The sequence below is a fragment of the Canis lupus genome, chromosome 5 (assembly GCF_048164855.1).
Source record: "Canis lupus baileyi chromosome 5, mCanLup2.hap1, whole genome shotgun sequence".
In the NCBI taxonomy this organism is placed as follows: Eukaryota; Metazoa; Chordata; class Mammalia; order Carnivora; family Canidae; genus Canis; species Canis lupus.
This window is the reverse complement of record NC_132842.1, coordinates 69674939-69700621: the sequence shown is the minus strand read 5'-3', so window position 1 is coordinate 69700621 and position 25683 is coordinate 69674939. Positions and strand designations below refer to the sequence as shown.

Sequence of the window (25683 nt, the reverse complement as noted above, 5' to 3'; positions counted from 1 at the left end):
GTCCTCCGTCTGTTTAGTGCAGATTTATTTGAGGCTACTACTCTCCCGGCACCGTGCCACTTGACTGAAGTGACCTGGTTGGGACCCCAGGCTGTCTATTTGAGAGGGGCAGGCAGGTGAGTATTTCCACCCATCTCACAAGTGGAACAGGCAAGGCTCCTAGACTGTTCATCTCTACACCTGCCATTCTGGTGTACCTTCTTCCCCTCAGGTCCTCACCTCAGCCAGCCAAGGCCTCTGACAGCCCTAGAAACCTTCTGTTTGCATTTCTGGCTCAGGCTGCAGCTGGCCATCTCCATGCCGTCCATGGCCCCTGCTGCTGTGGCAGAAAGGTTGCTGGGGAGGTATGAAGTCTCTCGTGCTAAATCCTAGCAGTTGAACTGCAGTTCTCCTGTGTGAGCCACCATGAGGTAGCTAATGCACCCTAAGAGATGAGGGTGTTGAGGCTCGGAGGGGGAAGTGCTAGGTCCATCTGCTCACTGGCTGCACCTCACAGCTCAGGGAGTTCCTGGAGGTAGAAGGGCTGGAGGGTGGCATCGGCCCACTCACAGGGCAGATAGTTGCCCCTGGGTCTTGCTCACGGAGCTTGTGATGCAGAGTGCAATTCCTGTCACGGTGAGCACCATGCCTGTGAGTGCTCCTGGGAGAACGGGCAGAAATTGAGGGGCTGATCCCAGCTATGCTAGGAGGAGCTGGTGCAGGGCTGAGGGATCAGGGCAGAAGGGCTTTCCCCAGAATACCTGGAAGAAGGAAACTCTGATGGCTGTAAGGAAGCAGGAGAGCTGCAGAGGCAAGGGGAGGGATGGGAGCTGGCTCTGGGAAAGCACTAAGCAGGGTGGCAAGGCCCAAGTAGCAGCTTCCTGCACTTGCAGTGGCCTGACTTACCTTTTCCACCAATATCTTCTCCAAGGACCTTCCCAACAATCATTGTGAAGACAATGGCCAGAGAGTTACTGATGGGCACAGCTAGGGTCAGATCTGAGTAGTTGGAATGAAAAAAAATCTCTGAGTTGCCAAAAACTGTCTTTCTAGGCACAAAACACATGTTATCAAGACAGCCAGTTAAAAAAGAAAAAAAAAAAAAAAAGGCGGCAGGGGAGGGGGGAAATCTCATTTTCCAGATGAAATCACAGCACAGCTCAGGATTCAACCCAGGTTTCCTGAGTCTAAATTCAATGCTCCCTCAACTCCAGCACAAAGACCTGAACTATAAGGTGATCTGGGAACACCCTGGTTTGCTGATAAGGAAGAGCTCCTGAGATCTCAAGGATGTGGAGACAGACAGGCCCCAACACCGAAAGGACACAGTAGGATGAGTGCAACGGCACAGCCCCCCTTTATTAAGTGCCCACTGTGTGCTAAGTGCTCTGTGTACGCCTCTCCTTCAATCTTCATAACACTGCGAGATGAGCATTATCACTTCGCAGAGATAAGGGAAACAAAAGCTCAAAGAAGACACAGACACTGAGGCAAGTTGAGGACTTAAACCCAGGCTGACCTGATGCCAAAGCCTGTATCCTGACTGAACTGAATGGATGTGGACAAACCAAACAGCAAGTGAAGCATACCTGATGGTTTCAGCTCAGGCTCAGGCCTTATGGAGTTAAAGGACAGAAATAAATGTCAGAAGCCGGGAGCCAAGGATAACTGGGTGGCTCAGTGGTTGAGCATCTGCCTTCTGCTCAGGGCGTGATCCTGGAGTCCCAGGATCGAGTTCCACATCAGGCTCCCTGTGAGGAGCCTGCTTCTCCCTCTGCCTATGTCTCTGCCTTCTCTCTGCGTCTCTCATGAATAAATAAAATCTTGAAGAAAAAAAAAAAAAGAAGCAGAGACCCAGGTACATGTTCAGGATGGGCCCCACAGGGCTGGGCCTTGGGTAGAGGACACAACGGTCCAGCATCTGTCCCCTAATTTTGAAGTTCCAAGGGACTGACACCCAATAAACAAACTTGAAAGGCTAAACCAGTCAATACTGTTACCTTAAAATGTGTTACATAGGAACATCTGGGTGGCTCAGAAGTTAAGTGCCTGCCTTCGACCCAGGACATGATCCTGCAGTCCCCGGATTGAGTCCCACATCGGGCTCCCTGCATGGAGCCTGCTTCTCTCTCTGCCTGTGTCTCTATCTCTGTGTGTGTGTGTCTCTCATGAATAAATAAATAAAATCTTAAATAAAATGTGTTACATATAAGTTTTGTACACTTAAAACCTTTTAAGACAGGCAGGCACCTGGCTGAGCATGGTCAAGAGCATGTGACTCTTGACCTCAGGGTTATGAGTTCAGGCCCCACGCTGGGCATAAAACTTACTTAAAAAAAAAAAAAAAAAGAAAAAGAAAACTTTTTAAGAAAACAGATCTCAGGATGTGTGGGGGGCTCAGCGGTTGAACACCTGCCTTCAGCTCAGGGCGTAATCCTGGAGTTCCGGGATCAAGTCCCACATGGGGCTACCTATGAGGAGCCTGCTTCTCCCTCTGCCTGTGTCTCTGCCTTCTCTCTGTGTCTCTCATGAGAAATAAATAAAATCTTAAAAAAAAAAAAAAGACAGATTTCACGTTGTGTTCTTACTACACACACACACACACACAGAGAGAGAGAGAGAGAGAGAGAGAGAAGGATACATCAGAAACTGACTTCTTGATTATAAGACTTGTAACTGCCAGGCTGACTGCTCACATTGGCCCCTTAGCTCATTCCTTTCCAAGCATTCCTGGTTTATCTGCTTCTCCTCCCGAGAGTCCCCACCATGGTTGGCATTCCCCATCCAAGAAACTGACCACAATTCCTACCTACTCAGAGCTGCTTCCCTGGGCTTACGCACCTTCCCAGGAATTCCATGACTGCTAAAGACTACTCTGCAACAGTAGATAGGAAAGGGGAGCGGCAGAGAGCAGTGGAAGAGCAAGGGTGGTGGAGTGAGACCGACCCAGGTTTCTCTGTGCAATCTTGGTTAGGTCCTTGTTCACTGGGCCCTACAATAGTGATAGCAAGGGGACAGCATCTCCATACCACAGGGCTGGTGTAAGATGAAACAGGGTAACGTGTCTAGCCCCTGGCTGAATATACACATCCTTGATCTAGTGACCATTGCTGCTGATTATTACACGGGCAGATGCTAAAGAATAGAGGTAGGGCAGGTGATGACAAAACAGGACCCTAAGATTGCCATTTGCTCAAAACTTGGTAAAGGGCTAACCATAGTATAGGAAAAGGGTTCAGCATTCTTGGGCAGCAGGATGTGTGTGCCACAAGCTTTCAAACTTTCTTTTCTTTACTTTTTTTTTTCAAACTTTATTTTTTTCAAGTTTTATTTAAGCAATCTCCACATCCAAAATGAAGCTTGAACTCATGACCCTGAGATCAAGAGTCACACGGTCTACTGACCGAGCCAGCCAGGCACCCCTCAAACTAATGCAGGGCTCGATCTGACAACCCTGAGATCACAACCTGAGCCGAAACCAAGGGTTAGATGCTTAACTGACTATGCCACCCAGGTGCCTCTGTTTGCGTTTTTATTTTTAATTTTATTTAATTTTATTTTTTTTAAGATTTTATTTATTTATTCATGAGAGACACAGAGAGAGAGAGGCAAAGACACAGGCAGAGGGGAAAGCAGGCTCCACACAGGAAGCCTGATGTGGGACTCGATCCCAGGTCTCCAGGATCACACCCCAGGCTGCAGGCGGCGTTAAACCGCTGCGCCACCGGGGCTGCCCTTTAATTTTATTTTTAAGTAAACACTACACCCAAACTTACAATCCTGAGATCAATAGCCACATGCTCCACTGAATGAGCCAGCTGGGTGCCCCTAAACATAACTTTTATGCACTGGGAAACCAAAAAATTCATTTGATCTGCTCTGCAACATTTGTTGTATTTATTTTTATTTTTTTTTAATTTTTATTTATTTATGATAGTCACACAGAGAGAGAGAGAGGCAGAGACACAGCAGAGGGAGAAGCAGGCTCCATGCTCTGGGAGCCCGACGTGGGATTCGATCCCGGGTCTCCAGGATCGTGCCCTGGGCCAAAGGCAGGCGCCAAACTGCTGCGCCACCCAGGGATCCCCATTTGTTGTATTTAGTAATCTGGAACCAAACTTGCAATATCTCTGAGGTATGGCTGTAAAATGGGTAAAACTAGTACAGAATCTGATGCAGTAGAAGTCAGTCAACAATCAGTAGGAGAAAGGAAATATATATTTATTGAGCTCCTACAAGTGTTCACCAGGTATTCTGCTAGATGCTTCCCATACACTGAATTTAATCCTCTCAATGCTACAAAGACCATCATATAAAACCAATGCTCAAATAAGAGACTTGCTCAAGGTCAGCCAGGTAGCAACACAATGGAAGCAAGAGTGTCAAGGCCAGCCATTGGCATAGCAAAATGAACCTTCTCTCTTCCTCTGCTGCTGCACAAGACTGACAGGCTTCAAACCAACCCAAGTGCCCGGCAGCATACTCCTAATCAGCCCACTGTGCCCCAGCAGCTCAGAAAAGAGGGTGCAAAGAGGGAACCAGAGATGATAGGCTCTGCCTCACTCATGGAAGCAAGGTGTTTCAGGTACCCTCCCCAAGTGACTCTTCCGGGTAGCCCCCACCACTGAGCATAGCAGTTCTAAGTCAGAGACCCACCTGTCGATGCCAAGGTGAGGTAGTAGAGAAGGGAGCCACACTGGTTGAGGAAAAAGGGCATCAAATACTGGAAACAGAAGAAATCTGCAGTCACTGTGATTGATACTTGATTGAGCAGCCCTGCCTTCTTTGAGCTTCTAGATATGTTCTTCCTTGGAGGAAGGGATAGCTATAAGGGTCCAGAGAGTGGTTAGCCTTCTGAAAAGGACCTTTCCAACAAGTTACTAACAAGTTACTGACTGAACTCTGTGCTTTTGCTTTGAAGGCTTCTCCCTCAGCCCGTGCAAGTCCCTGAATGCCAATGTCACTCCCTCCAAGAAGCATTCCCGGAGGCCCCTACTCCAGCCTCCCTTCTGTGAACTCATGAAGCACTTAATCTGTACCTCTCTCATAGGCCTTAGCTCTAAGCCGTGGTTGTGTCTATGTCTTGTCTTTCCCTCTAGCCTAGACTGGCAGCACTGGAGTCAGAGGTAGTTCTCTGGATAGAGGTTATCAGAGAATAACCTTCCCTATCCTCCCTCCCGGGTCCATTTGAGCCCCAAGTCCTGCCTCAGTGAGGTCTGTTGGACAGATTACCATAATAAAATACTAGTCATCTCAACCATAGATTGAACCCTAATTATTTCCTAGACCCAATGTTAAGTGGTCTATGTGCCTCGCCGTTGAATCCTCACAACTGCCCTCATAAGATGGTTTACCACTATCATTTCCATTTTACAGATGATGAAACTGAGGCTCAAGGAGGACCTAGCGACTAAGCTGGTGGAGAGCCAGATTCTGCTCCAGACTTGGATCAGCTATGCACGAGAAAGGGGCCATTCAGAGACACACCTCAGTATTCAAGAAGAGGGTCTTCATCTCCTGCAGCAACTGCCGGGCCCACGTCCGCTCATGGACCTGCTGCAGGCTGGCGGAGGCCCGCTTCAGCAGCGGCTGTGTGCCACCCCACAGGGCGGCCACCAGCACCAGAGCCAGCACCTGCCCTGGAGGGAGATGCGAGTGACCCTCATCCCCGACAAAGGGCCACCCGCCGGGCCCAGCCCTTCTCGGGCCTCTTTTCCCCCGTCAGCCACCCCCACATCCCTCCCTCGCTCTCCGACGCCCCGGGTGCGACTGGTGGGTAGGAAAGGTCCCGGGGGGCGGGTGGATGGATCCGGCGGCCCGGAGATTGGGGATCGGGCGGAGATCAAGTTCAGGGAGGGGAGGCGAAGCGGCAGAGGAACCCCGGGTAGGGTCTGGGAAGCCCCGAAAGGGGTGGGACCGCCTACCCACCAAAGGACGCCGCCATGGCAACGCCGCTCTGGCCCACTTCCGGGGGCGAAGGGGCGGAGACCCATAATCCGGAAGTGGCGCCAAAGCCTCTTCCGGTCCTACTCACGTTGCCGCTTCCCTCGCGTCAACGCCAGGATGGTGAGTTCTGAGTTGAGGTGTTAGCCTGGGGGTCTGGGACTGGGGCAGGGGCCGGTCCGGGGCGCTGACACTCCTGTCCTGTCCCCACAGAAGCCCATCCTGCTGCAGGGCCATGAACGATCCATTACGCAGATTAAGTACAACCGCGAGGGAGACCTCCTCTTCACGGTGGCCAAGGACCCTGTGAGCGTCGGCGGCCGGCGGCCCGGCGGGACCCTGCGAGGGTGGGGGGCGGCGAGAGGGGGAGACTTCTTTCGGCCGGGGTGAGGGGTGGACAGGCCGTTTTTGCCGTGAGAGGGGAGCCAAAGAGCTCCCCATTCTGAGAAGTAGGGGGAGGCCATCCCGGGAGTAGGTGGGCGAGACATTATTCCGGGATAGAACGCAGTAGTTGGTAGGAGGAGGGAGTGGCCAGGAGGAAAAAAAAGCAAGAGACCATCACGGAAGGGGGACGGAGACCAGAGTCAGACTATTCTTCCAGGGGAGGGGAGCAGGCCACCCCTAGAAGGGGAAAGCTGCTCCTTGGGCGGTGAGGGACAACAGAGGACTTCCTGGAGGTGTCCCGGGTCTCATTTCAGTAGGTCCTTGTGGGTGTCTTTCACTGAGTGCAAACAGCCCCTCACAGCAGTGCCCTTTGAGGCACCTCCATATGGAAGATGTGTTAACTCTAGTGGCCAAAAGTGGGAGTTCAGAGGCCAGCAGACCTGATTTGAATCCCGACCCCTGCATCCAGGAGCAGTGTGACTTGGAGCGTGTCATTTAACCTTGATAAACTTGGTTTCCCTTTTTTTTTTTTATGAATTATGGGTACTAATAATTCTTCCCTTGTGAGAGTTGTCTTCAGGGTTAAATGAAGTTATTTGGGGAAGGAGTTTAGCACGGTAAATACCTCGTGTATGTTACTGGAGAATTGTTACTGTATTTTAAATTCCTTAGACATTATTTTTATTGAAGCCTCACAGCTACTCTTTGAAGAAGGCATTATTGTTGTGGCCATTTTACAGACAAGACAATCTGCTCAGAAGAGAGAAGCACTGTATTTGAGAGTTTCAGGAAAGACCGGAATAATGGCATGGAGATTTTGTTTTGTTTTGTTTTAAGATTTTTTTTTTTTTTTAATCTATTAAGGGGCACCTGGCTGCCTCAGTTGGGGCAGCATGTACCTCTTTTTTTTTTTTAATTTTTATTTATTTATGATAGTCACACACAGAGAGAGAGAGAGAGAGAGAGGCAGAGACACAGGCAGAGGGAGAAGCAGGCTCCATGCACCGGGAGCCCGACGTGGGATTCGATCCCGGGTCTCCAGGATCGCGCCCTGGGCCAAAGGCAGGCGCCAAACCGCTGTGCCACCCAGGGATCCCCAGATTTTTTATTTATTTATTCATGAGAGACACAGAGAGGCAGAGGGAGAAGCAGGCTCCATGCAGGGAGCCTGATTGGGGGACTTGATCCCGGGTCTCCAGGATCATGCCCTGGGCTGAAGAAGGCAGGCGCTAAACCACTGAGCCACCCGGGGATCCCCAATGGAGATGTTTTTACAAGCCTCCTGACTCCCCTGCCACTTACCTGCAGGAAGGAGGAGAATCCAGGAATTGTTTTTTTTTTACCAGCAGCCTACTGTTTCCCAAGAGATGAGCAGGAAAGGGGAGAATCTGGCCTGGTTAGAGGTTGCTGCGGTTCCTGGGGAACCTCTAAGTAGGAGACCATTGCTCTGCCTGGGATGTTTACTATGTGTCACACTGTCATTGACTCCTCCAGATTGTCAATGTGTGGTACTCCGTGAATGGTGAGAGGCTGGGCACTTACATGGGCCATAGTGGAGCTGTGTGGTGTGTAGACGCTGACTGTATCCTTGTCTGCTCTGAGTGTGGGATCCCAGGGTCTGCCAGCAACGGAGAGGCTGCCCATGTGGAGTTGGGAGTTTGGGATGCTATTGTGGGTCTAGGGAATGATATCTCCCGCCTAATCCCTGGTCTTTTCACTGGTTGGGGGAATATTCAGGACAAGTTCCAGTTCTATATGAGAAGGTTAGAAAGTTCTGAAGTAAGAGAGGAAGAAAGGCTGTCTGGGGCTGAACAGGGAGGTGATTCCGTTGGTTTTCCAAGAGGACAGGGGCTCAGGTGAACTCGATCATGTTTCTTTAACACTTTCTTCAGGGGACACCAAACATGTCCTTACCGGCTCAGCTGATAATAGCTGTCGTCTCTGGGACTGTGAAACAGGTAAGCCTGGATCATTTACTTTTCCATCAGACAGTGACGACCTACAGTGTATCTGTTGAGGTGAACAGGTTTTGGGGAAACAGATAATCCAGAGATGGCTCCTGTTCTAAGGAACAATAAACAGACAAGAAAAGAAGCACTACAGTAAGATATAAGCCATATTAGAGAAAGCACAAAGCACTGTGGAAGGCCAGAGGGGTGAGGGGGCGACTGACTGCCTGGAATGGGAAGGGGAGCCGGCAAGGTTTCCCAAGGTGAATGTCATACGAGCTGGGGCTTTACGGATGAGAAAGAGGTCATCACTTTGGCACATACTGGAATGAAAACATGGCAGGTGTCCTGTCCAAGTCATTTGATCTGATGGGAGCTTCTGCCTCTTGGGGAGTAAGAAATAGTCAGGAGAGAAGATGAGGCGGACTAGGGCAGAATAGGCTCCAGGCTCAGGAGCTTGGCTTTGTTCTATAGGACTTAGTGTGCCATGGAGGTCCCTGAGCAGCGGAGAGTATGTTTCATTTTAGCAAACTCAGGTAGCAGTGGGGAGTATTGGAAGAACAGACCAAATACATGGGAGCCTATTAAGCTGCTCCGTTAAGTAAATATTTACTGGGCACCCAACACCCAATTCTATGCCAGGTCTCTGCTGGGTTCCTTTTTTTTTTTTTTTTTTTTTTTAGCAAAGTGATAGAAGTTTATTAAGCAGAGATACGGAGATACAGAGGAAGCTCTCAGAAGTGAGAGGGGTCCCGACAGGGTTCCCTCTCTGCTGGGTTCTGGGGACATGCAGAGAAATTAGAGCAGATCCTTGTTCTAGAGGAATGCATTCTGAGAAGACGTATGTATTGCAATTCACTATGAGCAGTGCCATAGGAACAGGATGTCTGGGGAGAGATGGTGGGGAGCAAGTTAAAAATCTTGAGCCAAAGCCTAGCAGTGAGGAGGAAGTAGGGGTGGGTTTTGGTCACTAGAGCAGGAGAAATAGTAGACAGGAGGATAGGCGTATGGAGAGTGTCCTCCCCTTGATGGCATTAGGCAAGGGGTAGCCCAAACTCTGCTTGTCTCCAGGGAAGCAGCTGGCCCTACTCAAGACCAATTCAGCTGTCCGGACGTGTGGCTTTGATTTTGGGGGCAACATCATCATGTTCTCCACGGACAAACAGATGGGCTACCAGTGCTTTGTGAGCTTCTTTGACCTGCGGGATCCAAGCCAAATCGGTGAGCCAGCACTAGGGCATTAGGACTGGGGTGAAGGGTGTGGCTCCAGAGCCCAAGGCCTGACATCTTCTACCCCACACAGACAACAATGAGCCCTACATGAAGATCCCTTGCAACGACTCCAAGATCACTAGTGCTGTTTGGGGACCCCTGGGGGAGTGCATCATCGCGGGTCATGAAGGCGGGGAGCTCAACCAGTATAGCGCCAAGGTGAGGAGGTGGGTGGAGCCCCAAGCCCACCAGAATGATTCCCTTCAAGAGTCAGGATAGCACAGTAGTGAAGAGCAAAGATTGGGTTCAAATACAGATTTTACCACTTTTTGGTTATGTGAACTTGGCCAAATTACTTCACTGAGCCTGTTTATATATGCAAAATGTTCCGAGGATCAAATGACATAAGGCATTTTAAAAACTTGTCACAGGATACTCTGTGGGTTGTTTTTTGTTTTAAGATTTTATTTATTTATTCATGAAAGACACAGATCAGCAGAGACATAAGCAGAGGGAGAAACAGGCTGCCTGCAGGGAGCCCAGTGTGGGACTTGAACCCAGGGCCCTGGGATCACAACCTGAGGCAAAAGCAGAGGCTCAGACACTGGGCCACCTAGGTGCCCCTACTCTGGATATGTTAATAGTGATCATAAATAAGCATTTTCCTGCCACCACTGAGTGCCAGGCCTTGTGTTGGGCTCTAAGGAAAAAGACCTGAATCAGACATGGGCCCTGCCCCCAGGGAGACAGACTGGCAAACAGCTAGCATGAGTCAGGTTGGAAGTTGTGCCAACATAGAGGTCTCAGCCAATTACATTAAGTGCCCTCTGTCATAGAGAAAGTGGCACATACGTTAACCCGTGAAGAATAAATGGAGCTTTAAGCAAGAAGGGAAGGCCATTCCACAGATGGGAAAAACAGTACACACAAAAGCAGAATTAAGGGAATAGGGGGATTGTTCAGGGAAGGGTCTGGGGTTTTTGGGACATGGCATTGGAGAAAGTGGATAGCAACTAGATTTTTTTTTTTTTTTTTTTTTGAGTGTCAGGAGGTAAGGAACTGATTTTTCTGTAGGCAGTAGGGAATCTCTCTCTCTTTTTTTTTTAAGGTTATTATTTATTTGTTTGTCTATTTGAGAGGCAGAGAATACAAGCAGGGTGGGGAGGAGCAGAGGGAGGGGGAAGCAGACTCCCCACTGAACAGGGAGCCCAACATGGGGCTTGAACCCAGGACCCTGAAATCATGATCTGAGCCAAAGGCAGATGCTTAACTGCCTGAGCCATCCAGGTGTCCCAGTGGGGAATCTTTAAATGGTTATTGGTGATCAGATTTTCTCTTTATAAGGCTTTTGCAGGCTCAGTTCAGAGAATGGACCTGAATGAGGCCATAGCTCTCGGGATGTGGAGCACCTGACAGAGTCAAGAGATATTTAGGAGTGACTTGATGAGATGGAGAGTAAGCCTGGGCTGCCCTGGATTTCTCTTGGGTACCTGGGTTCCTGGACAATGCTGGCATGTACTATGATAAAGTTTAGTCGTTCAGCAAACACTGACTATAGTCCACCAGACCCCAGACCTACCCACAGGCAGGTAATGGAAACCAAGGTCAAAGGCATACATAAAGCTTGTTGCCAGCAAATAGTGAAGCTGTTCTGTGTTGTTAGATAGGCCTGACTGCAAGACTCCTGCTTGTTCCCCAAAATACAGGAGCTGGATCTGACTCTACCATGTGTCCTCACTGATGGAGGAAAGCAAAAATACATCCTTCTCACAAAATAGATAAAAATAATTCAGGGGGGACTCCTGGGTGGCTCAGTGGTTGAGCGTCTGCTTTTGGCTCGGGGCGTGATCCCAGAGTCCCAGGACCGAGTCCCACATCAGGTTCCTTGCATGGAGCCTGCTTCTCCTGTCACTACCTCTCTCTCTGCCTCTCTCTGTGTGTCTCCTGAATAAATAAAATCTTTTTAAAAAAAAAAATTTTTTTTCAGGAAAGGGACACTTGGCTGGCTTATTCAATAGAGCATGCGACTCTTGATTTCAGGGGTTGTAAGTTCAAGCCCCACAATGGGCACAGAGCTTACTTAAAAACAACAATAAAAGTAATTCAGGAAAGGAAAGTTCTCTGAGGGCCCACTCTGTATGAGGCACAGTGCTCACAAGGCCTTTAAATCATCTGACCAATGTCTGCAGAACATAGGCCAGGTTCCTGTCACAACAAAGTCAAATAAGACAGTCTCAGTATCCCTCTGGTGACCCGGGTGGTGTACTTTTAGTAATCTTGTTTTCTAGATAGAGAAATTGAGGCAGAGAGAGGTGCTTCTGAGGGCAGACTCTAAAGCTCTGCCCTTTGTACTCTACAGGCTAGCAGGTTGCTGAATGGGAAGGGAAGTAAGGAGATGAAATGACCCTTTGAAAGATCTAAAAAAAAGCTAGACATGCAGCAGTACTGGTGGACTGTGGCTCCAAACTAGCTGGGAAGGGGGTGAGCACAGGCTCTCTACATCTTACATGTGGCAGGACCTCCAGCGAGTCATATCATCCCTATGAACCTTACTTTCTTCCTTTGAAAATGTCCTTTAAGGGGTGAGCCTGGGTGGCTCAGTCAGTTAAGCCTCTGCCTTCAGCTCAGGTCATGATCCGAAGGTCCTGGGATTGAACTCCCCTCTCGGCCAAGCAAGGAGCCTGTTTCTCCCTTTGCCTGCTGCTCCCTCTGCTTGTGCTCTATCTCTCTGTCAAATAAATAAATAAAATCCTAAAAAAGGAAAAAAGAAAAAAGAAAATGTCCTTTAAAATACCCACTTCGGGAACCCTGGTGGCACAGCGGTTTGGCGCCTGCCTTTGGCCCAGGCGCGATCCTGGAGACCCGGGATCGAATCCCACGTCGGGCTCCCGGTGCATGGAGCCTGCTTCTCCCTCTGCCTATGTCTCTGCCTCTCTCTCTCTCTCTCTCTGTGACTATCATAAATAAATTAAAAAAAATTAAAAAATAAATAAATAAATAAAATAAAAAAAATAAAATAAAATACCCACTTCGTAGGATGGTTGTGAGGATGAAGTCAGCTGACTTCATTCATTATGTAGCACAATATTTGGCAAATGTGACTATTCACACAATTCAGTGACTATTTGTTAAAAGAAGGAGTGAGTGAAGGATGTCTCTACCATTGTAATGTCCTGATTCGTTAATAGGTCCATAGATTTGTCATCATGAGCATGTGTTTTCCTAGATGAACTAGCTGTGTTTATGAAATGTGTACGCATGGGTGAGGTTTAGGATGTGGGCTTGGGGGCAGTGGCGGAGGTGAATGTTGGTTCAGGGGATACTTAGGCCCACCCGACCCAGGCCTCCCCCCCCCCCCGCCCCCCCAGCCCAGACAGGGAGCAGTATAGAACAACCCCGGTGGAGCAGTGGTGCTGGTGGAGTTCAGGCCACCCAGAGCCTCACTCTTCTGCCTTCCCCAGTCTGGAGAAGTACTGGTGAATGTTAAGGAGCACTCCCGGCAGATCAATGATATCCAGTTATCCAGGGACATGACCATGTTTGTCACTGCTTCCAAGGACAACACAGCTAAGGTGAGCCTGGGCAAGGAGTCTGGTGGGGCTGCTCCTACTCCCCTACAAAGCTTTCAACTTGACCAACTTTCCCTCAAGAAAACTCCTTTTATAGATTCCCCTCCCCCCCAATCTTCTCTTTCTAGCTCTTTGACTCCACAACTCTTGAACACCAGAAGACTTTCCGGACAGAACGTCCAGTCAACTCAGCTGCCCTCTCTCCCAACTATGACCATGTAAGGGAACCCCACCCAGGCTTCCTGCTGCAGCCTCAGAATACTTCCAAGATCTAAGTGTTCACCAAGCAATTGAGATAGGAACTCTTTGGGAAATAGTGTCAGGCAGAGAGGAGATTCCCAGAGCAATGAGAAGGCTGAATTCTTGGAAAGCCCGAGGGGGCAGGGTAGGAGGTGGCTGAAGTAGCTGTTTGGGTCCTGCCCTTAGCATCCTCTCAGTCTGATGGGGCTAGGGGTGAAACACGGAAGATGGACTTGGCAGCCCTTTTGGGCTGTCTAGAGTTTCTTTTTCCCTTCAGGTGGTGCTGGGTGGTGGTCAGGAAGCCATGGATGTAACCACCACCTCCACCAGGATTGGCAAGTTTGAAGCCAGGTAAAGAGGGAGGGGGCTCTTTCACATTGAAACCCCACAGAGTGTCTTTCATGATGGACACAAACCATATACTTGTGGAGACTTCCCTTATTTCCTTGCCTGCTAGGCGGTACACCCAGATTTGTGGCCTTCCTAGGACATGTGTATAATGTAGCAGTTATGAGCATGACCTTGGGCTCACTCTGAGGTCCTGGACCCTTCCTCCTATTTATCTGTGCCTGGTTTCCTCCACTGTAAATGGAGACAACGATAATATTCTTACCTTATAAAATTGTGCAGATCAAATGCATGAGTTACTACTCGTTGCCCAGCACACAGTAAGGAAATGTTAGCTGGGTATGCAGGCAGACACTTGGGTCCAGTCTTTGCCTCCTCTTATTTTGTTCACATTCATTCCCCCTCATCCCCATTTCCCCACTTTTTGCTTTCCCTTTGGGGAGTGGTACATGCATTGTGTTTTGAGAGGAGATGGAGAGTGACTTGTCCCTTCCCACCATCCCCTTCCAGGTTTTTCCACTTGGCCTTTGAAGAAGAGTTTGGAAGAGTCAAGGGTCACTTCGGACCCATCAACAGCGTTGCCTTCCATCCCGATGGCAAGAGGTAGGGAGGGCTTCGTGCAGGAAACTGAGCTCAGCCCAGATCTGGCCTCTGGCCCTTTCCCGTGCCCTGCCCTCCCTCTCCCTCCCTCCTCCACTGGGGCCAGCCTTCCCCCAGAGGGGACACCTGACTGGTCCCTGACTTTCTCTCCCTCTCCAGCTATAGCAGCGGCGGTGAAGATGGTTATGTCCGCATCCACTACTTCGACCCACAGTACTTTGAATTTGAGTTTGAGGCTTAAGAAGCTTGGATCTCCATCAGGGCCAGGGGAAATTTCTGGGCCAGGGCTCACAAAGTTTTGGACTCTGAGAAGTAAATTAGTTTGGAAATAAGTGGTTTCTGGTCAGAAATTTTGTGGGGACTATTTCATTCATTTCCCTTCTTAGTGACACCCCAGAAAATGTATACTAGTCGTGGAGATCTTTATTATTTAGACCTTCTCCTGACACTATAAGATGCGTCAAACCTGGAGCTTCTGTATGTTTTGGATTAGGCTGGGCTGCAGACGCCCTGATCCAAGGTCCAATGGTGCTGAGGGACCCTGCGGGGTGAGGGGTGTCTCAGGAACATTACAGCCATCATCCAAGGAGCCAGCACTTAATGTTGGAGCTCAGAGGTTGTAACTGTCGGCTGACAGCCCTCTGTTTTCTCCTTATCTGTCACTATTTGCCACACCTTCTCCCATGCCACCTCTGAAGGTTCAGGCAGGCAGATCCAGTGCAGAAACAGGCCTGTGGAGGAGGACAGATGAAGCTGGGCAGAGGGGCTAGCTCCACAGGGGAGAAGGTGGGATTGGGGGTTACCTTGCCACAGTCGCAGGCTCTGGGGCTCCACAGAGGGCCAGATGGCCAAGGGATTCGGGATGTAGAGTGAGTTCCGGAGCTTCCGTTGCTCATTTGGCTGGTTGAGCCCAGACCACAAGGAGTGGGTTCAAGTCCTTACTTTACACAGGCATCTCTAGGGAGTGAGTTTCCAGACTCAGATTATGCCTTCTGGGATTCGGGACTGGGGACCCTGGTGAGTAGGGTGACAGCCACCTCCTGGGGCAGTGATGACCTGTCCTTTTTTCCTGCCAATGTTCTTGCCAGTCAGATACTGTACTGGGCACTGGAATAAAGTAGGACAAGACAAGGTCCTAGTTGTTCAGGAGTTAGTTCCATTAGTTCCGCCTGGAAGTGTCAGGGAAGGCTGAGAATGTGGGCTGGGTCTGTCTGAGGAAACTCACCAGGTGTGCAAAAGCATAGGAATATTTAGGAGGGGAGACTACAGGGCCAAGACCAAGAAAGTGGGAACAGGCCCAACTGAATGTTGGTGGATTGTTTTTTTAGAGAGGACGCGCACAAGCAGGGGATTGGGGGAAGAGGGAGAAGGAGAGCAAGAGAATCAAGCAGGCTCTACTTCCGGCACAGACCCTGACATAGGGCTCAACACTGGGCTCCATCTCATGAGCCTGAGATCATGACCCTGACATCAGGACATGAGCTGAAGTCAAGAGTCAGATGCTTACTGACTGAGCCACCCAGGCACCCCTGTTGGTATGTTTTTTAAACTGGTGGCAGAACTAGAACAGGGAGGCAGCTGTTCCAACAGCCCAAATAGGAAGAAGAGTCTGGACTGAGGTTAGTAGGAGAGGCCTTTTACAGGAAAGGACATGGTAAGAAGGTTTCAGGAGAAAGGCTGTATATGAAGGATGGGTGTGGGGGGGGGAGGTACATAAAGATAACAGGTTTTTTTTAATATTTTATTTATTTATTTATTAGAGACACAGAGAGAGGCACACATGCAGGGAGCCCGATGTGGGACTTGATCCTGGGTCTCCAGGATCAGTCCCTGGGCTGAAGGTGGTGCTAAACCGCTGAGCCTCCCAGGCCACCCAAGATAACCGTTTCTAACCTGGGTGACCCAGCAGTGGAATCCATGAAAAGTGTGTGTGTGTGTGTATGCGCGAGCACATGCACACAGGGCACATCAGGCAACAAAAGAGAGGAGTGTGAGCCCTCCCTCCCCTCAGGCTGATGAGAGAAAGATGGCTTTGGGGGGCTTGGGAACATATCTAACAAGCCAACCAGATAATAATGACCACTGCATGTGTGCCCACTGCGCCCACTGTGCCAGGCCCTTCCCATCCTTTAACTCAGCTAATCCAATTCAGCCCCACCCCACAGACATGGCTGTTACTGGAAGCCTCCTTGCTACTGACAGGAAACAGGTTTCCAGTGATCACCCAGCAGGTGAGTGATGGAGCTGGAAGTTAAGCCCAAACCACTGGACTCTTTTCAACCTCTACTCCATTGCTTCACTAGAATTAGCCCCGCAAAGTGGTGGAAAGCCCCAGAAATGATTTTGCAGCAACTTTCCCCTTCAGTCCTTATTTTTAAGCTGGAGTGTCCTTGTTCTTTGTTATGGACAGAGTGGGTAGGTCTAAAGGATTGGCCTTGGATCCATCCAAATCTGGGTTTGCAGAAGTTCTGAGGAAAGGTGAGATTTGGAGGCAGGGAGGAGAGAACACTCAAAAGTTTTACCCAAAGAAAAACTCATCCAAAAGGGAAAGAGGTCTTCTCGTGCTGACAGCAGGTACCTGACCCTGGCCTGTGCTTGGCCCCTGACCCACCTTGACTCCCCCCTTGCTCACCTCTCCTTTCTACTGTTGCAGAGGAAGGTGCCAAAAGGGGAGGCATAGGCGTGCTCAAACAGCCAACAGCAGCCCCTCCCCAAACTCCAGCAACAGCGGGAACTGGCGGCCCAGCTGCCACACACAGTGCAGGACGAGAAAGATGGGTGCCTCATGCTTGGGGCAGGCATGGGAGAAGGCCAAGGCGGCACAGTGCAGCCGGAAGGAGTGGCATGCCTGGGGAGGGGGCAGAGTGATGGGCACAAGGAAGCAGGGTTTCTGGATGGAGGGGGAGGGCTGGGGCTCAGCGGCCAGTTACCTGAATCCATTCACGCTCCACCAGTTCCTAGAATCCAGCCATGGTCCGGCTCAAGGGGTTCAGGATGAGTTGGGCCAGCGAAGTCACAAACCGGGTGCTGTCCATGCCTTCAGTCCCATGCACCAGGATGCAGGCCCCTTCCCTGTGGGCCAGGGCTTATTAACAGTGGCCAGTCCTCCCCAGCCCAGGGTGCCCTGGCCAGGAATCAAATGGGCCCGTTTCTAGGCTGTATGTGCTTACTGAGACATGGCTATGTGCCCAGGGGTAGAGAGCCCTGCCCGTCCACCCTGTTCTCTGCCTCGTTGGTGGGTGCTTAGCTTTCCATGCCCCGGGCAGCTAGGCAGGTGGTGCTCAGTGCCTCCTTCACGTGTACCAGCCAGCGGCAGCCCTCTAGTCGACTGAGCTAGCTGTCCATGCTCTATCCAGGTCCCCAAAGGCTTCCACCAGACACAAAACTCTCCTGTAGGGGGCGACCCCTGCACAAGTGGGAATCTGGTCATCCCATCCCCAACCAAGCTCTGGTGAGCACAGCCCTGGGAACAAGTGCTCTAGACCAATGAAAGAGACAAAGAACCCTCAGAGGAACCCTTTGACGAAAGGGACACTGGACCCTTTGGGGGAGCCCCCCTAAACTAATGGAAATGATTCAGTATCTTTGAGGATTTCCCAATCTGATGGAGGAGACCCAAGACCCCTTGGGGGAGACCTAGTCTATTAGGGGTGCCTGGGGAGTGGTCACACATCCCTCTCTAGATATAAGAGGAAGCCCCCAATTTGATGGAAATGTCACAGTACCCGTGAAGTAGCCCAATGTGATAGGAGCAACATGGTACTACCTGGGGGAGTCCCATCTGACAAGAGAGACACAACACTTAGGATTCTGGTATCTCTTGCTTCCCAGGAACTGCTCTGCTCAAGATCACCAATGCAACCTCCTGCTGGAAAATCTAATGAAGGCTTTTCCAGGCCTGTGTAATAAAAGCCTTCAATGGCTCCTCTCTCCTTTACGAGATAGAGTCTAAGTTCATAATCATGGCATTCAAGGCTTTTGCTCAGGTCCTGTCACCCCCTTAGCCCCATCTCTCTCTGCCTTTCACACTCGGCACTTCCACGTTTCTGAAATACTTGTAGCTCCCCAAACAGGACAAATGACAAGGAGTTCTGCTCCTATACACCTGTAGTTCCTCCCTTCCATCTGGAATGTCCTTTTGCTCTCTGGCTAACTCCTCTTTCAGGTGTCAGCAAATGCCTCCAATTCTCAGGGAAACTTTCTTTGCACTGCCTACACACAAGAGAGGGGAGCCTGCTCTGTGCTGATGCTCATCACACTGAATCCCAACTGCCTAATTACTACTGATCTCCCAACCAGATGGCTGGCCACCATCTCAGCCTCTGTGCTCAATCAACATTGGTTGAATTAAGGAATAAACAGTTATGTATTCTGGAAAGGGGAGCAGTCCTCTCTCTCAAAGCACAAAAACTCCCTGAGGACCTCCTTCTAGTACTACCATCACCTGGATGGATACAGCTGTGTAGGTAGAGCCCTCAGGGGAGGGCTGGGTCCAATGGGGAGAAGGGGGTGTGTGGTGAGGTTGTTCTTAGAAATCAAATTTCGGGGATCCCTGGGTGGCGCAGCGGTTTGGCGCCTGCCTTTGGCCCAGGGCGCGATCCTGGAGACCCGGGATCGAGTCCCACATCAGGCTCCCGGTGCATGGAGCCTGCTTCTCCCTCTGCCTATGTCTCTGCCTCCCTCTCTCTCTCTCTCTCTCTCTCTCTCTCTCTCTGTGACTGTCATAAAAAAAAAAAAAAAGAAATCAAATTTCAGTTTAATGTAAAGAGAGACTTTTTCTTTCCAGACAGAATTGGGGTGCCGAGAGGAATGAGCTCTCAGTGGGCAGTGTGCAAGTGCGGACGCTCACCGGGTAGGATGGCTACCTGGAAATGCTTAACAGTCCCCAAGGTCCGTGGAGGACACTCCCAACTCATACCCCTTCCCTGAAGAGTCCTGTAGGAGAGCCCCTAGGAGAGGATCCGAAGACCTCTCACCTCTGCAAGTGGCCAATGCAGCGGTTCCCAGCCAGGGCAGGCGCCTCTGGCCTCGGTGCCGCCGCCGGTCACAAGGGCCTGTTTGGCGGCCTGAGCCGAGCGGGTGTCCAAGATGAAGCCCCGGGCCCCAGGGCCAGCGCCTGCAGCTCGCAGCAGCTCCTTGTCCTCAGCGCAGCACCTTTTCTGGGGACCAGTCAGGGGCTGGCTGGAACGTAGCAGAACCTGCGAACCGGGACGCCACTCCGGAAGCCTTAGCCACCCGGCCCTGGCTCGGGGATTTGGCTCTGGGAGCCCCTTGGGGGTGGGGGGGTGGCCTAGACCCTCGGGCTGGTCTAGAGCTGGTGGGGGGCGGGTTGGAGCTAAAGGACCCTAGCGGCGGAACTCGCAAGGCGTGGGGCCCAGCTGGAGTGGGGTGTAGCCGGGGGGAAAGCGACCCGAAGAGTAGAACGTGGGTGGGTCCACGGTTGAGGAACACGACTGGGCTCCAGGGACCCCACGGGCCGGGGGCGGGGCCCGAGATGGGCGAGACTCGGAAGCCCCGCAGAGGGGCAGGGGCGTGGGCGGGGGGAGGGGAGGGCGCAGGGGGCGGGGCCCGTTGGAGGGCGGCTGGGGGTCGGCTAGAAACGGCAGGAGCCCGGGCTGCAGGCGCGCGACGAATTGGCCCGGCCGTGCAGGAAAGGGCCGAGAAGGGCCGCAGTTGGTCTTAGTAGCGGAGTCTGGGTGGGTGGGCCCACGGTTCGCTGGGGCACGGTGGTGGCTGAGCACCGGGCAGCGGCCTCCCCGGCGGAAGCGGGAGCTGAGCGCCAGGGCCCGGTCCTTTACAGCGCGAGCCACGATCACGGCGCGGGGGTAACTGGGGCACAAGCTGAAGTTCTCGTTCACCTCACTCAGCCGCCACGCGTTGGTCTGCCGCGCAGGGAAAGGCGAAGGCCAGGTTAGGGCGGTCAGGGAGCGCCGGGGCCTCACGCCCCTTGCAGGTGCGGCGACTCTCGCACGACCACAGGCCCGCGCGACCGCACCCACCTCGCGGGCTACTCGCTGGTAGCGTTCGGGTGGGTGGAAGTGCCAGGCGTCACCCAATCTCAAGCCCTTGGGACGGTAGAAGAATGGAAAGGAAGTGATGACCGATTCCAAAGACGACAGCGCCTGGGGAAGGAAGTCGGGGGATCCGGGCAAAGTCGGAATTGTCTCGCCCGCGCCCTCCCAGCCCCTCCGCTCCGCAGCCCCTGCTCTGCACATCCTGCAGAGCACCCCGCATCCCCTGCCATTAGCTGTGTTCCACGGTAACACTGGATGCCGGGTCGTCTTGCGCAGTAGGCCTTGTTTACTCCCCTCCTAACGAAATAGGGGTAGCTTAAGGGCCTGGGGAGCGCGGCTTGCGTACCTCCATGGAGCGGGCGATGTCCAGCGTCGCTTCCACGCCATGTCCAGCTGCAACACTCGCAGGTCCTTACAGCTCCACGTGATGGTGCTGAAGCCACCCGAGACCCTGGGGATAGACGGGCTTGAACTTAGTGTCCCCTGCCCCCCTACCAGGGGAGGAGAAACGAGTTTATTAGGATTGGACGTAATGCAAGGGGGCACCAGCTCCAACTGTGCTTGCCCTTCCCCCTCCCCCGTGGAGCAGAAAGCTCTGCAACTACGGGGACGCCCCCGCCACGTCTCACCGCTTCTCGATGGAGTCTACACTACGCAACAGCAGCAGCCACAGGTCTGAAGTGACCTGGGGCCCTGGCGACAGCAGCAGGTGGTGGCCGGTGACGCATAGCGCGCCACGCAGTGGGGGCGCCCCGGACCCCGCAGGAGCTTGGCTTGGGCCTGGCCCCTAGGGCTCAGCTCCGAGAACTCCATTCCGCCTGTCGTGGGCCTGGAGCCCAGCAGGACAGACTCCAGGAGCGTCAGGCGGGGCGAGCGCGGGCTCCGGCTCCTAAAGGGACGGGAACTGGCTGGGCAGCTGGCGACGCCGGCTGGACAGCTGTTAAGGAGGCCCCTTGGAGGAAGTGATCGAACGGTTTCACAGGAATGTCCCCCTCCTACTGCCAGCACCTCTGAGCCAGGACCCCGGGCCCGAACCTTTTAAGGAAACCTCAATTTCATCCATCTGTGAAATGGGGAGAATAATCTTGCTTAAAGCCCTTTACCTCGTGCCTTGGTCGCAGGTGGCACTAAACATTTTTTTTTTTAACAGGTGCTGGCACTCTCACTGACTTAAAAAAGAAAAATACCATCTCTTCTTGTGTACCCTGGTAGAAGGGTGGAAAGGGTAGGTGTGAAACTGGGAACTATCTACTTCCTCCCCTTATAGCGGAGGCTGGGTGGGGGAAATCCCTCAGTCCACCTTAAGTGCAAGCAGCTGTGTAGCTGGTGCCCCTCCCCCACCGCAGCTGGAAATCCCTGCCTGAGGGCGCTGTAGAGACCACTTCTGGCTTAGTCCTGCCCTCCAAAGCTCAGTCTCCTATCACTTCATCCTTCAACCAAATTTGAATGGCCCATACACTAAGCTGGACACTGTATTTAGTGAGGGGACCCAAGGATATTGGAGGAAGGTTCTGTTCACTAGACCAGAGTGTGGTCTGGCAAGAGATACACCTAAACTGATAAATTACAAGAGTTGCAAGGATTTACTGGAGGACTCATCCATCCATTTATCCATCCATCCAATTATTATTTCACTTAAAAAAAATTCTTTCAGGGATCCCTGAGTGGCGCAGCGGTTTAGCGCCTGCCTTTGGCCCAGGGCGCGATCCTGGAGACCCAGGATCGAATCCCACGTCGGGCTCCCGGTGCTTGGAGTCTGCTTCTCCCTCTGCCTATGTCTCTGCCTCTCTCTCTCTCTCTCTCTCTGTGACTATCATAAATAAATAAAAATTTAAAAAAAAATTCTTTCATTTCTTAAACACTAATGCCTACATCGTGTTAAGTGTTGATTATCAAGAAGAATAAAAAAGACCATACCTTTAAAGAGCCTTTTGGACCACTGGGTTCCAGGCTTGGTGTAGGTGCACATGTATGCAAAACCTTTCTTTTAAAACACACACAAACACACACTCAGAGGGACACCTGGGTGGCTCAGTGGTTGAGCGTCTACCTTCTACCTTCTTCGGCTCAGGGCCTGATCCCCAGGTCCTGGGATGGAGTCCCACATCGGGCTCCCTGGGCTCCCTGGGAGGAGCCTGCTTCTCCCTTTGCCTCTGTCTCTGCCTCTCTCTTTGTGTCTCTCTTGAATAATAAACAAACAAACAAACAACAACAACAACAAAAACCATACACAAAGAAAAGAAATCAGGTGGATACCCATAGTATAAACATAAAATCGAAGTAGTCTGTGAAAGGAACTAGATGTAAAAGAGTGTAAATTGTAAAAATCCGAACCAAATGGGCTGGGAATTCCTTAGAAATGTGCCCCAACCCATGTGTCTCTTTAAACAAGTTTTTCAGGAGATTCTCTTGCACAAGAAAGTGTGAGAACCATTGGAAAGTACATAAAAAAGGACAAAACTAGGAGTACCTGGGTGGTTCAGTCAGTCAAATGTCTGCCTTTGGCTCAGGTCATGATACAAGGGTCCTGGGATAGAGCCCTCCCCTAAGCAGGGAGCCTGCTTCTGCTTCTCCCTCTCTCTTTGCTGTTTCCCCTGCTTGTGCTCTCTCTCAAATAAATAAATAAAATCTTTAAAAAAAAATAGGCAAACTAATCTTCACTGTCAGAAATTGGAAGAGTAAAAAGAAAGAAAGAAAGAAAGAAGAAAGAAAGAAAGAAAGAAAGAAAGAAAGAAAGAAGAAAGAGAAAGAAAGAAAGAAGAAAGAGAAAGAAAGAAAGAAAGAAAGAAAGAAAGAAAGAAAGAAAGAAAGAAGAAAGAGAAAGAAAGAAAGAAAGAAAGAAAGAAAGAAAGAAAGAGAAAGAAAGAAAGAAAGAAAGAAAGAAAGAAAGAAAGAAAGAAAGAAAGAAAGAGAGAAAGAAATTGGGAGAGTAGTCACAGACCAGGAGCACTTCCTGGATGCTGGTAATGCTCAGTTGTTCTATCTGGGTGCTGGGTACATAAGTGGGTTCAGTTGGGGAGAATTCAGCAAGGCATGTCCTTAATTATGATGTGTGAAATTTTCTGCGTGTATGTTATAGATAAATACAAAATTTTAAAAAGGGAACAGCTCTGGTTGAAGCCCTGGCAGGGGCAGGGATAGGCCGGTCTAGGAACCCAGCCACAGCTCTGTCTTTATCACATACAGACCTCCTGAGGGATTTCCAAGGGAACCTAAAGTTCCTGAGAGTACAGGTTGAAATCATTGATCTGTCCCCATAGAGTCAGTGACTTGTCTAAGTGTCATGAGTGAGGAGAGAGGGCACCTTACCAAACTTCAATCCACTCCCACCCCCTTAACTTGGGTCTTGGGAAGAAGGCCAAGACTTTAGTGTGGATGATGCTTTTCTCATCCTGGAGCAACTTCCTTTCTGGGAACAGGGTGTCTCCTTCTGGGCAAAGACAATAAAATTCATCCAAGGGGCAGGAGGAGCCCTGCTCCTCCGCCATCCGCCATCCGGATGGGCGTCACGTGGCTCCCCAGAGTTGCAGGCCAGGAAAATCCCAGCTCTTGCACACTCGGCCTTCCATACCCCTCTATTCGCCCTCCCTGACACACTCAGCCTCTCTGACCCACCTTGAACATTCACCATCACACACTCCCTGGAACAGCTCTGTCACTCTCAGCTCCTGCCACCACTCCCCAGCAATACTGCCAGCCTTTCCCAAATTCCCAGGGCTGCAGCCTTGCCCTGTCACCCACTCCAAACCCACCATGTCCCTGGGGCCACTGAAATTCCAGGCACTAGGTGAAGAAAATGAAGAGGATGAGGAGGAAGAGAGCCTGGACTCTGTGAAGGCACTGACGGCCAAGCTGCAGCTGCAGACACGGCGGCCCTCATACCTGGAGTGGACAGCCCGAGTTCAGAGCCAGGCCTGGCGCAGAACCCAAACCAGACCTGGGCTGGGGGGCCCTGGGGCCCTCTGCGGATTCGACTCAATGGACTCTGCCCTTGAGTGGCTCCGACGGGAGCTGGTGAGTTGGGTAGGGTGGGCAGTCATCCTTAGGACCCAAGAAACATGGGTTTGGGGAGGGCATGAGAATGGGCCTCACCTCTAGCAACTGCCTACTCCTTGGCTTTGTCCTGGGGCTGAGGAGCCGTGAATGGACTCCTCCAGCGATTTATTCAGGGATACTTGCTGAAGCAGGATTCCATCCAATCTACCTACTACCAACTACTCCCGTGACTCTGGGGACAGAGCCCTGCCCTTCAGGGCCACGGGTCTTAAGTGGGGAAGGCATAGCCTCCCCTACTCTGGGAATGGCCATACCTCAAAGTTGCAGGGAGGGACAAATGACGCATTGACCACACTGTAGGCAGAATCTGAGGAAGCCAGCATTATGCAGGTGGCTCTTAACCCAACATGTGCAAACAAAAAAATGTCTAGGCTCCAAATTGGAGATTGCGCTTAGTTGACCTGGGGTGGGGCACCGGACACCTGTGTTTGTGTAACAACTGCTCCTTAGCTTAGTTTGAGAGCGAGATCTGGACGTTGGGGAGGGCTCAAGCTGGGGCGATGGGGGGTGGGGAAGACACAGCCTGTGCAAAGACCCAGGGTGTTGACAGGAAGGGAAGACTGATGCGAGTGGCTGAGGACCCGTCAGGCAGCCTCACGCCTCCTCTCTGCTGCAGCAGGAGATGCAGGCTCAGGACCGGCAGCTGGCCGGGCAGCTGCTCCGCCTGCGCGCCCAGCTGCACCAGCTGAAGGTGGACCAAGCCTGTCACCTGCACCAAGAGCTGCTGGACGAGGCTGAGCTGGAGCTGGAGCTGGAGCCTGGGGCCGGCCTCGCCTTGGCCCCGCCGCTGCGGCACCTCGGCCTCACCCGCATGAACATCAGTGCCCGGCGCTTCACCCTCTGCTGAGGGGCACTTGCTTGCCTCCTGGGACCTCTTGGGAAGGGGGAAGGGAGGGGTGCCTCAAAGGTGCCAACACCTGGCAAGGGGTGGTGGGAGGGTTGCTAGGGGCGGGGCTCCCTCAGTTCTCTGGGAGCATAAAGCCCCAGCATCCTGTTACCCTTGCTGCCCTAGATTGGGGAAGAGAGGTTGGAGGAAGGGGAGAAACTCACAGACCTCCAAGCTCTTCAATAAAGGCCCTCTCTGTTTCCCAACAAGGTCTCTGCAGTCATTTATTCAGGCCCAAGGTCACTGTGCGTCATCTGTAGCTAGGGCCAGGACTTCAACTGTGGGAAAGAAGGCCTGGGTTGGGGGTAGAGATGAACAGATGGATCCCCATATCTCTCCCAGCTCCAGCTCTGTCTCTCTATCTTATCAAGCTCAGAACTGGGCAAGAGCTTGAAATCCTGAATCACCCCTATGGAAGGTGACAGGTCAATGGGCAGCTGAAGAATGTAGGACCTAGTAGACCTGGGTTCAAAGCCAGCTCCACCTTGCATTTCTTTTCTTTT

The 25683-nt window shown here is 51.5% G+C and overlaps 3 protein-coding genes and 1 pseudogene across 6 annotated transcripts; 2 read left to right on the top strand and 2 right to left on the bottom strand.

Annotated features, from left to right (window-relative positions):
* Nucleotides 1-8: 8 nt before the first annotated feature.
* TMEM234 (transmembrane protein 234) lies at nt 9-5945 on the bottom strand. Of its 3 annotated transcripts, XM_072827329.1 has the most exons (6): nt 5908-5945; nt 4636-4702; nt 1569-1594; nt 886-978; nt 741-782; nt 9-640 (listed from the first exon to the last, which is right to left on the bottom strand). In XM_072827329.1, exons 1-6 carry the CDS (start codon nt 5921-5923, stop codon nt 546-548), a joined length of 339 nt encoding a protein of 112 aa, XP_072683430.1. In that variant the 5' UTR covers nt 5924-5945; the 3' UTR covers nt 9-545. The 3 variants fall into 3 exon arrangements, with proteins under 3 accessions (XP_072683430.1, XP_072683431.1, XP_072683429.1); XM_072827330.1 differs by lacking the exon at nt 741-782; XM_072827328.1 differs by lacking the exons at nt 1569-1594; nt 5908-5945 and adding an exon at nt 5467-5901 and having other exon boundaries at nt 4636-4804.
* Nucleotides 5512-14556, top strand: EIF3I (eukaryotic translation initiation factor 3 subunit I). The gene is made up of 11 exons (XM_072827303.1): nt 5512-6045; nt 6136-6228; nt 7801-7888; nt 8199-8264; nt 9327-9476; nt 9559-9686; nt 12929-13039; nt 13165-13254; nt 13554-13627; nt 14135-14227; nt 14384-14556. Exons 1-11 carry the CDS (start codon nt 5527-5529, stop codon nt 14463-14465), a joined length of 1494 nt encoding a protein of 497 aa, XP_072683404.1. The 5' UTR covers nt 5512-5526; the 3' UTR covers nt 14466-14556.
* LOC140634014 (myotubularin-related protein 9-like) lies at nt 14427-21183 on the bottom strand (annotated as a pseudogene).
* A 2533-nt stretch (nt 21184-23716) lies between these two features.
* On the top strand, nt 23717-25386 carry FAM167B (family with sequence similarity 167 member B). 2 transcript variants are annotated; one of them, XM_072827262.1, is made up of 2 exons: nt 23717-24252; nt 24911-25386. In XM_072827262.1, the coding sequence occupies exons 1-2, from the start codon at nt 23992-23994 to the stop codon at nt 25139-25141; spliced, it is 492 nt and encodes a 163-aa protein (XP_072683363.1). In that variant the 5' UTR covers nt 23717-23991; the 3' UTR covers nt 25142-25386. The 2 variants fall into 2 exon arrangements, with proteins under 2 accessions (XP_072683363.1, XP_072683362.1); XM_072827261.1 differs by having other exon boundaries at nt 23737-24252; nt 24914-25386.
* The last annotated feature ends 297 nt before the right edge of the window (nt 25387-25683 follow it).